We start from the raw sequence: 11,552 nt of genomic DNA, 5'->3' as shown, positions 1-11,552 counted from the left end.
ATTTTGTTATTTAACAAATTTTGAAATTTTATTATGATAATTAAATAAGCAAATGATTTCGAATTAAATTGAATTTTTATAAGCATGATCTATAAATCGAGACTTACATAATAAACAGTTCGAATCGTTAAAATTTGATGCAAAGTGAATCCCACAATTAATTTCCATTAAAAAAAAAAAGAATTCCCTTTCTCTTAAGACTATCTCCAAACCTGGGCTAAAAGTCAAATTACCCCCCTCCCAAACACTCTCCAACCCATGTTAAAATTTTAGACTAAATGCCAAATGTTATTTCTGGGCCAAATACCCCTCAGCTTTCTCTCCGGGCTAAATGCCAAATGTTTATCGGAATTTAAATTTTTTTAGATTAAAATGTTCATAAAATTAATTTACAATAATCTACATATTTATTTATTTTTTTTAAAATTAATTTAAGAAAAAAATTAGCCTAAGTTCATTCTTTAATAATTCCGGGCTAAAATTTTAGGGCAGAAGAGTTGGAGCAGAAAAGATGTTTCTGGGCTAAAAAATTTGGCTTTTAACTCAAGGATTGGAGATGATCTAAGGGGCCTAAGTAATTGTAAAACGTCACAATGTACACAACATTTTTTACCATTTTACTACAAAGTAGGGAAACTCCACGAACCAACCCAAGTCTTCATCTTCCCTGTCTGTCCTACACAATCCCACTCACCAACCAATCAAACTGACAGAGACTGTCACAGCCTCACGGGAAGAGGATCGTCTCCCGATCCTCATATTTTAACCGTTCATCATATATCGTATTATCAATTTTTATCAAGTATTTATGTTCAATTTTAAATAAAAAATTAAATAATTTTTAACCATACAATGCACAATAAATAGTTAAAATGTAAGAATTCATAAGATCTCCGCAATTTGAATCCGGATGGAATAAAATCCCAGTCACACGGACTTCACAGAGTTGAAGGGTAGGTTGACGAGTCAAACATTCAAACTCCCACTCCAAAAAATGTCGCCGTCAAAGCCACAGTCACACTCCGTCACAGCAACAACCTATACCAGCATACCCATTTCCGTCTCGGGCTCCGACGCCATCACCCGATCCATCAAAAATCTCAACGACGCCGTTTCCCGCCGCCGCCCTTCGTCCGAATTCGCCTCCTCGATCTCCCGACCCGACTCCTTATCCTCCGCCCTGACCCGTATCCAGACCAACGCCAACCACTTCCGGGTCAATTACTTGTTATTGATCGGATCATGCGGGCTATCCCTCATCGGGAGCCGCAGATGACTTTTGGCGACGGCGGCCGTCGTGGGGTTGTGGCTGGTGATCTATGTTTTTAGGGAGGACCCACTTGATGTGTGGGGTCACCACGTCAGCGATTGGGCCGTGATGGCGGGCCTGGTGGTTGTTTCTGGTTTGGTTGCTTGGGCGAGCAGTGGGCTTGTGACGTTACATTGGGCCTCGGAGTTGGGCTTGTGTTGTGTGGGGTCCACGGGCTGCTTCGGAACACAGAAGGCTTGTTTCTCAACGAGAATGAAGCTGCTTCTCAGGGATTGATTGGGCCCACATCTTCATCAGTCTGATAATTCAATTATTTGTTTTTTTTTTTAATTCGGGTTTGGTGTGTAATTTTGTGTGACTTCAAAACAAGCGACAAAGAAATGTTTGTCGTTTTAATTTATTTTAATTTAATATTTTTGAATTTTTTTGGGGTGGTTTTTTGGATTTTGGTGTGTTGGGTTGGATTGATTTGTGTGTGTAAATATGTAATTGACAATGGACTGTGTTTCCCTTTGTAACATTGATTTGTGGATTATATTTTCATGGAATGAAAACATTTGATTTCATTTTCACTTGTGTCGCTAAATCATTCGAGGGCGAATCTTGGCGTAACGGAATTGTTGCTTCTTTGTAACCAAAAGACTACGGGTTCGAGTCGTGAAAACAGTCTCTTTGCAAAACAAGGTTAAGGCTGCCTACGATAAACATTCATAACCTAACTCTCATAAAGTGGAGAGCCTTGTTGGCTCGTGGTCGCCTTTTTACTCTAACTCACAAGGAGAAAATTTGAATTCGAATAAAAAGTAGCCAAAAACACTGCTCCGACCAACTGATCTAACCAAATTCGAATTTCTATGTTCATGCTCAAATATTACCTTGATTTAGTTGTACTGAATTGCACTAAGTGTGTATGCAGTCTATTTAAAGTGATAGAAGAAAGGTCCTTGTCACCCTAACCATAACACATGCTATGGACCATGTCACTTCGCACCTGGCAAACCTTTTATTGCTTTATCTATCAAAATGGGACCCTTGGTTTTAACGCTTGTTTGGCTAGAGCAAATGTATTCTCTAATATGTAAATGCATTCATTCATACGCACTCGAGCTTTTTTCTGCGGTTTAGTTAGTTTAAAGTATAAAATCGCCTGTAAAAAATGAAATTTTATTGTGCAAAATTGAAGGAAAAAAAAAACTGCCAAATTTCTGTGCTCTTATTCTCTTACTTGAAGAAGTTATAAGGTCTACTAAATTGCTGATATTACAAACTAAACTAAGATTTGATTACAAGTGTTAACAAAACTGAGTTCCTCATAGAACGAAGGATTGCTTGTGTCCAAAGCAACAGAGATTTTCATTTCATTAAATCTTGCTTCTCAGTCTCACTAACTTTGCCAAAGTTTCTCGGGCTGCCAATGTCTGGGCATGGTTATGCCAAAGCATCACTGTTCTGATGCTGCTACAAGTCCCGCACAGCTCTTCGTCGCTGTCGAAATGCCCGCCTCAAAGCAGCAATTTCGCCCTCGTCTCCAGCAATGTCGCCTAAGCCTTCAACAGCGTCGTCACGTCTTGCCACACGTATTCGTCCACCCTTTGGTTGCTTTGCAGCTTGTTCTTCCAGCAGAGAAAGCCGTGGCACCGGTCTTGGATTTGGGAATACGAAGGACTTCTCTACTTCTTCGAGTGCACACCTTTAGAAGCTCCAGTGCCTGAGACACGGGCACATATGTCATATACAAGTTGATGGACATTTGAAAAAACTTCCCTCCACTTACAGTAACATAGCACCATCGTGTTTTGAGTATACTGAAAATGAAAATTTAACCAAATGTGGGTTTGACTGACGACGCATTTGCAGCTGTTTAGATCGACAAGTTCACCTTTTATTACTACAACTAAATTAATGACAATATATTATATATGGTACCCAAATCCTTAGATTGATGATATGCACGAATCACGGTTCATTTGATTCTGCAGTCATTGAATGGAAAATACAATCCTGAGCATAACAGTTCACTCAAATAAAACTGAGAAAGATTATAAATTATTAACATTCTAAAATTATCTTTAATGGAGGACAATGATTCAAAACTGATATAATTTATGAAAGAAGATATTCGAACTCGAGTAGAAAGAGAGAGTGATTACGTGTGGCTAGCAGTTCGATTTTATATATCTACGAGCTCGTTTGAAAATACTTTTAAAATAATTAAAACTTTTTTTTAGAGAAAATGTTTTTGGATTCCAAAAGCATTTAAAGTGTTTTATGTAATAAACATCAGTTATGTTCTTCTTAAAAGAAGAACTTTAAGTATTTTTTCGAGATTCACTTGCATTTTTGCTTAGGATTGGTATTAAAAATGTTTTACCAAAAGCACTTTCAGCCATATTAAAATCACTTCTAAATAATTTTCCTAAACAAATGCTATAGTTTAATCCAAACTACTATAATACCAACTTAATCCATGTTTGTAATGCTAAATGAAGCAATAATAAATGAGGAGAAACTCCAACTTAGAACTTCAAGTCCAAATCAAACGTTCATAACCACTTGAAATATAAGATCTTTGTTTGAAACGAAGTTTTAGAGCAGAAACAAACATAAAACAAAATTACCAAACAAATACAAGAAGAAGCCGATCCATCAGATGGCCAGCGGTGGCCAATGGTGTGCGGTGGAGGGTGGGCCCACCCCTCGTGCATGTGGCCATGCTCAGTGTCCCCCACGTTCCCTCCACCCTTATTTAATCCTACCCTTTATCATTTTTTCCCGTTAATTAATAATTAGTCGAATTAAATTTTCCTAATTAAATTTTCATCGCTATAAGATGGCAAATCCGATCACAATTTAGGGTTTCCAATGCCCTTCGAATTTATCTTCTACCTGCGTCTTCTTCTAGGCTTCAGGCAGTTAATTCCAACGGTAAGTTTCCCAATTCCCCAAAATCCCAAATTTTGAATTCGTCTTTTCGTTTTTTTATTTTTCTGAATTTTCAATTATTCAGGATTTAATTGCTCTGCCGGTTCGTGATCGAAATGTAATTTCAGTTTTTTGTAATGCTAGATTTTGGGTCTGGGTTGGAATGATAGTTGTTCTTGATCTGATTGAATTGGGGGTGAGGGAAAAGCCCTAAATTGTTCTATGTTATGGATTTGGAAAATGAATCTGTGGAAGATGATGTAGTAAACCCACAAGCAGTTTCCGATTCTGCTGCTGCTGATGGCGATGACGGTAGTAGTAATTCGATTAGGAACAACGGGTCATGTGGTAATGAGATTGGCAATGTAGCAGATAGTAGAGATAATGATGGTGGCACTGAACAGGCAGTGAATTCGAGTCCTCCGGCAGCCAAATCTCCCGTTGGGGGGTCACCTCCAACCGTCAAAGGGCGCGGCTTAAGAAAGTGGAAAAGAATTAAGAGAAATTTTGCCAAGGACGATAATGACAATGCAGTTGATGATTCTAGTAAAGTTTTGAAGCGGGGTTTGTCCGGTAATGGAAACCCAGTTAAGCCAAAGAATTCGCCCATTGAGATCAGGCATAATAATAGTGATGTTTCTGCTGGATCCGTGAATAGGTTGAGAAATGTGGGAGTTGCTGATAGCTTTGCCATTCCTGGTTCAAGTTCGGATTCTAGGTTTGCTGTGGGTTCTGCATTTGCTGCTGCCGCAGATTCTGACAACAGTGAGGATCGGAGTAGCAAGTCTTCAACAGCTGCCAGTGTTCCAAAGGCCAAGTTTGAGCTCCCTGCAGCATTTGGGCATGCGTGGGATAAGAACAAGATGAAGAGTACTAGCAGGAGGAGTGTGAGCAATTCAGCTCAAAAAGCTCAACAGGGAAAGACACGAGCTGAAAGTAGTAAGAAGCATAGAGGAGACAGGGGCACAGTTGAGAAGGAAAACTCTTATTCCAGCATGGAATCTGACTCAAGAAGCTCCAACTTTGTCTTTATGCAGAGTCCAATTTTGACTAGTAACAGGAAGCAAAGTGGAAGATCAATGAGTCATGATGGAGAAGACAGTGATGAAGTTCATGCAAGTGAACCACAATACAGTGAAGAAGCTCAAACTGGTTATAGCAAAGAGAATTTGGGAGATGTTAAAGATTTTTCTCAGGGTGACTTTCCGACGGACTTGCCGTGGATGGCTAAGGGAGGAAAGAATAAGGATCATAGGTCCTTGACAGATCAAGATCCACTGGTTGCGGCTATCCGTAATCTCCAGTCTGTACAAGAAGCACTGGCTAAAGGTTAGATTGCCTAAAACTGCTGAAATATAAATAATTACGAAATAAAGTTGGTGTTTTTGTCTTGTATTGCTGCTTTCCAGATGTTTAACGTGTTGGTGTTCTAATAAATTTGATGAATCCCCCATATTGTTCATTGCCTAATTAGAATTTTTTGTTCAGCTACTACTTCCTGTGATGATCAGGATAGGGTAGAAACCAGTAGAATAACTATTAAAATCATAGAAAGATTATTTTGAAAAACCTGATCGTGCAAAACTGTGGTCTGTGCTAAACATGTCAATTTTATTTTGTAAAAGTCCAAGTATAGATTTAGGAGTTCTGCAAGCAAAGTTTTTGGTCATTTTTAGAGTAGTCTGAAGGACCTCTTGACTAGAGTAGTCTGCAAACAATGTAATCAATGGGTGGGAGAGTCTCCATGGCAGCCATATGCTAATCTTCTTCTAAGTTTGTACTTTTATAAGTGTAAGTTTGTTCAATTTTCACATGTTTAGGGGATCTTAATAAGGGTTTGTGAAATACCTCCCATCTTATGTGCCTTGTGGGTAATATATTTGGTGAATCTTTCTGGTTGATACATAAACATTTTGAGAAGCCCAGATGTTACCATAACTCGTTGTATCATCATTGAAGTTATTGTCTTGTCTTGCATTCTTTTTTATACTCAGAAGTCTTGGTGTAATGGCACTTACTGTTTCTCTTTCCCTCTTTTACACTAAAGGCTTGGTTCGAGAAACTAGTATTGTTTGCTTTTTGCTCCATCCGTCTTGGTTATTGTATCATTTTCCTTTTATTTCTTGTGGGTTCATTGTTTTACCCCTTCCTACGAGTGCATTTTGGCTCACCACCCTAAAGTGGTGGTAATACTTACCACCCCATTAAATACCGTTAGATTAGTTTAAATTTCGAGATTTATGTAGTAGATAGATTAAATCAAACTCATCCAACGGTAATCAATAGGGTCATGAGCATCACATCACTTTAGTGTGGTGAGCAAAAATATTCCCCTTTAGTGTGGTCTGCATATTGAGACTTTGATTAATGGGCTGCGCTTTGCTTTTCAAAGTAGTTTTGGTTTATTTCCCTTCTTAACTTATTGCTGTCTGTGTTTCTTATTAGCGATGGTTTGTTTCCTGCTGAAGCTATTTTTGACTGCTTTGTCTGAAATATGAATTTTGATTGTGTTTTCCTTTTTTGGGGGTTCTGCTATATTGTTATGGCTGTTTTTGGACATCAAATTAACGGAGTCATGTGTGTTCATGCAGAGGTTCAGAAATTTGGGGAGATTGGGAAGGAAACTTTGTCAGCGGATTCTATTGGTGGTAGTATACCTGCCAATATCTATTCAAGTGATCCGGGAATCAATGAATCTAACTTATCTGACCATTTGGGTTCTTATAAGATTGGACAAAGTTCTTCAAAGTCCTTGGAATCTCAGGTCTTGAGTTTGAAACAAAATGTGAAGCTTTTGGAAAGCAAGCTGGACGAGACGAGAGCTATACTGGAGGTGAAAGAATCCAGGGTTGCTGAACTTGAAGATATGATTAACGTTAGCAAGTCTGCAAAAGAAGATTCAGGTAGTACCGTAGGTTTAGAGGAGGAAAAAAGTCGAGAGCTAGAGACTGAACTTGATGGCGTGTTTATGCAAGTGATTGAAGCTCAGGTTGAGTTCATTGCTATTAAAAGTTCCACACAGAGGTTGAAGTTTGCTGCAGGTGGCCAAATCGCACTGCTTGATGAGCAAGAAGCAGTAGCTGGAGAACAAGCACAGATGCTGAACAAGCTTGGGGAAGTAGAAATTAGGGCCGCAAAGCTAAAGGAACGAACAATGGAGTTGGGAAAATTATCCGGAGATATTTTAGAGACCGAAGAGGTTTTCACCATTCAGAAGAGGTTTTGTAAGATTACTTCTTGTCTTTTTATTCAGTTAATATTGCTGGGCTTGGCGATCTTGTTTTTTTACTCGCAGTCATCCCATCAAGGGGTGGCTGTACCCACCTGAGCACGAGAGTAGCAACGCCATGTTGTTTTTGTGCATTCTCAACCTCCTTAGGCAAATACTGGAAGGTTAAATTTGATCTTTTATCGTGTAGAACCTTTTCTTCCTCGTTTGTTTTTCTGTTTCCGTTTTTATGTAACAGTGTTGTAATTTTTGCTTTCATAGGAACAAAAGCATCTCAAAACGATTGCTTATATATAAGTGCTTATAGCGTATTGTACCTTCCGTAACTGTAATTTTCACGTTGTCAATTTTGTTTGGTGGATTGTTTTATGAGTCGAAATTTAAGGAGCGTCGAATCACTTGTAACGGATGTTCCTTGACGATGTTTAAGACATAATTTAAGGTCTTCTGGCACCCATCCGGCTTGGCTTTGCTTAACAAAAGACCAGACCAAGACGAGTGCATGTTGGGACATTAATCCTAAATATTATAGGAGATTCTGGGAGATTCTGGGAGTCCTGTTTTAGGTAGGAGTTGATTTTGTATATTTAATTGAGATCTGTGTGTAAAGGAGGGGGAGGATCTCAGGTAGTCGACAACCAGCACTCATAGGTTACGTTGAATCCTTATGAAAATGAATTTAGAAAGAAATTGCGTTAAAGCTAGGGCATCACCTGTAAGTGGCATGCTATGTGGCCAGAACCGAGCGCAATGACATTCTAGAATTCATATAGCCGATCTCATTTAGTGAGAAAAAGCTTTGTTGTTGTTGTAATTGAAATTTGTGTGTACATAGTCTTCCTTATGGAACTCAGCTTGTATGCTTATGTATTGTAAAACCATGAAGCATCAATATTATCATTGAAGTTATTCAGCCTCTCGCCCTTGACCAAATCTTCTCGCCTTGATCAAATCGTCTTCACCAATAGTTGCATTCAAAATTCAAACATGATGATGAAAGTGCTAATGTTATTATATACACGGCCGCCACCCGGAAGCTCGAGAGATTAGATGTTGCAGAACAATCTAATGAGAACTCCAGTCAAATGTATCCAACAAAAGTCGCATGACGGATGGTTGGTTTTGATGGCAAATGTCTTGAGCTCAATGATAACTTGACTCGCCCCTATTTGTATGAGCATCGAGCTCCGTTGTATTGTCAACGACAGTCGTTTTTTCAATGTCGTGTCAATAGATTGTGAGATGCCAGGTATTGGACGATGGATCAGTTCATCCGAAAGAGTGATTAATGAGAAAGACATAAAGTTGTTTTTGACTGCAACTGATTCAATGTCCTTGGTTTTGAACGGACAAGGATTGTCTGCCCTCCACTTCCGGTGTCCTTCCCATGCCCTTCTGTTGTGTGGTCACGGTTAAACCACGTCAACATTTTATATTACTATTTATTTTTGTCTTATTATATCTATAAAAAAACAATATAAAATGTTGATGTGGCTTAACCGTGACCACACAAAACAGGAGGGCACGAGGAGGGCTCCGGAAGTGGAGGGCAGACAATCCTTGTCCGTTTTGAACGACAATCAGCAGTGGGCCGAGCAGTTTTGGATTTTCGCGAAGAAAATCCAGCCTACGATGATTAAAACCATAGGGTTTAATAGTAATAAGGTACAAGATACACATGGTTATACATCGAAGAAAATCCAGTCTACGATGATTAAAACCATAGTTTGTTATGGATCATGAATAGTGAGTGAAATGAAAATTTTCTTTTGTGTTAATTCGCATATTTCCAAAAAGTATGCTTTTGTTGGTTTATTGAAACACCAGATTTAATATTTGCAATCAACTCCGTCAGTAAATAATGTAAATTAGCAACAATTGAGTCGTAATAAAAAACCAAATGATGGCTTAATTAGTAGTGACAAATAGAAAACACACACGATTAGTATTGCCAAAAGCTGACATAACGCCTCCTCACTCGAGACTCCTTTGGAGATGCTTCTCTAAAAAGCACTTCTGGGCAGAACGAGACAAGACTTGGCCTCACATGTATCCATTTCGTGTTACATGAGTCATCCGTGCTCTTCACGATCCACTTCCCCACGGTCGCGCAGTCCACAGATGAATCTCAGTTTGTACGACCAAATATACACACATAAAAATTACGAAAGTACCAAGTTGATTACAGTCATAACTGAAGCTAAAGAACCGGCGTAACAGCAACAACAACAATGGTAAGAACATCTCCAAGTCTTTTAACTGCATCGACACCCTTCCAGTGTGATTTGAACCGTTTTAAAGACGGGTCCGGTGCCAAGAGCCGCAAAGTTAAAACAGCGTAGTCCGGCACAAATGCACAACTGAACCGGTAAAATCATAACACACATTTACCCTGCTGCTAACTAACATCGTATTAGACAAAAGAGACTGTTAGATTTACTAACCGGTGAAAATTGTATGCTTTTGTGTACAAGATACACATGGTCGTCAAATTTTGTTCATCGAACATTTTACAAAAAAATCTAACAGTAAAAAACTGTATACATCGTATTATATTATAAACTTTTATTGATCATAGGCAAATTAGAATTGAAGAAGAAGTGCAATGTACAAGCAATGATATATAACGCATGATACAGGCAGTGCCTTTGGTTAGATTTAGATGTTTCCAAGGACACAAATTCCGCAGTTAATCTCTATTGTATTATACTTACACTAAGTCTAGTTAGGGCATAGTTTACTCGACCATGACGGTATCAAATCCAGCACTCTAGTACTTAAGCATCTTTCTGCCGCAATATAGACAATAAGTCGTGTACTTAACATAGTTAAGTTTCCTCTAGGTCTTATGCCTCTGCCTCTGATATATCATTGCTTTGATTAAAAGTTTATAACTATTGTCGTTTGTATATATTTCCCTTTTTCTAACTGATTTTTGTTCCCGTTCCATTCCAAGACCAAGCAAATATTGTCACTCTCGTAAGTTTCTTTTGAGTTTGAAGACAATTAATGCGATGTGTATCTTGTAAGTTTCATACCATGTTTTTATACCATATTTTACAAAAAAAATTACCAGTAAAAAACTTTATACATCGTATTATATTATAAACTTTAGGTGGACGTGGACAAATAATACGATGTGTTTCTCGTAAGTTTCATACCATGTTTTTACACATTTCTATATCACCTTAGGTAGCATCTGACGTGGACATTCACATCATTTGAAAAAGGTTAAATATATAAAATGGTCAATGAGATTTGCATAATCAATATAAATGGTCCCTGAAATTGAAAATCAATAAAAATGGTCCCTGAGATTATCCACCATCCAGGATTTTGGTCATTTCATTAAAAACTCTTTGGACAATTTTCAAAGTTTCATAACTCAATCGTTTCTTAACCAAATTCGACCCATAATATATCATAATAAAGATAGGAAAGTGTAAAACAAGATTATACCTATTTGGAAGCCCAATGGTTGCCGGAGATGGCCGGAAAATAGCCTGAAAAGTGTTTGGTCCGAGGGAAAACTGGAAAATTCTCTTGAAACTGGATAAATTTAAACGTTCATATATAACTTCTTCAATACTCAACAAAATCAAGTGATTCAAAAATGAAAATCATACTTCTCGACGAGACGAAGAGAATGGTATCTTTTTTTTTTTTTATGGTTAACTCTTCGTGGTTTTTCCGGAAAATGGCTCGAAAGTGGCTAACTATTTTCAAGTTACCCACTTTTGAGCCGTTTTCCGGCCAAACAACAGAGAGTTAGCCATAGAAAAAGGTACCATTCTCTTCGTCTCATTTAGAAGTATGATTTTTGTTTTTGAATCACTCGATTTAGTTGAGTATTGAAGAAGTTATGAACGTTTAAAATTTACCCAGTTTCTGGCGAGTTTTCCAGTTTTCCCACGGACTAGTCACCTTTCAGGTTATTTTCCGGCCATCTTCGGCAACCATTGGGCTTTCAAATAGGTATAATCTTGTTATACACTTTCTTATCTTCATTTTGATATATTATGGGTCAAATTTGGTTAAGAAACGATTGAGTTACGAAGCTTTGAAAATTGCCCAAAGAGTTTTTAACAAAATGGCCAAAATCATGGATGGTGGACAATCTCAGGGACCATT

General features: G+C 38.1%; 1 protein-coding gene across 2 annotated transcripts; it reads left to right on the top strand.

Moving 5' to 3' along the window:
- Positions 1-4,044: 4,044 nt before the first annotated feature.
- LOC103431086 (WPP domain-interacting protein 2-like) lies at positions 4,045-7,738 on the top strand. 2 transcript variants are annotated; one of them, XM_017331134.3, is made up of 3 exons: positions 4,045-4,195; positions 4,337-5,521; positions 6,784-7,738. In XM_017331134.3, exons 2-3 carry the CDS (start codon positions 4,420-4,422, stop codon positions 7,518-7,520), a joined length of 1,839 nt encoding a protein of 612 aa, XP_017186623.3. In that variant the 5' UTR covers positions 4,045-4,195; positions 4,337-4,419; the 3' UTR covers positions 7,521-7,738. The 2 variants fall into 2 exon arrangements, with proteins under 2 accessions (XP_017186623.3, XP_017186624.3); XM_017331135.3 differs by having other exon boundaries at positions 4,278-5,521.
- Positions 7,739-11,552: the final 3,814 nt, after the last annotated feature.

This window comes from Malus domestica, chromosome 03, assembly GCF_042453785.1.
Source record: "Malus domestica chromosome 03, GDT2T_hap1".
NCBI lineage: Eukaryota > Viridiplantae > Streptophyta > Magnoliopsida > Rosales > Rosaceae > Malus > Malus domestica.
The sequence above is the reverse complement of the archived record's forward strand: the minus strand, read 5'-3'. Positions and strand labels throughout refer to the sequence as shown.

Excerpts from the sequence above, each read along its gene's own strand:
- LOC103431086 (XM_017331134.3), top strand. The coding sequence starts at position 4,420 with ATGGATTTGGAAAATGAATCTGTGGAAGATGATGTAGTAAACCCACAA. Across the intron at positions 5,522-6,783 it reads ACAAGAAGCACTGGCTAAAG|AGGTTCAGAAATTTGGGGAG; the intron begins GTTAGATTGCCT and ends GTGTTCATGCAG.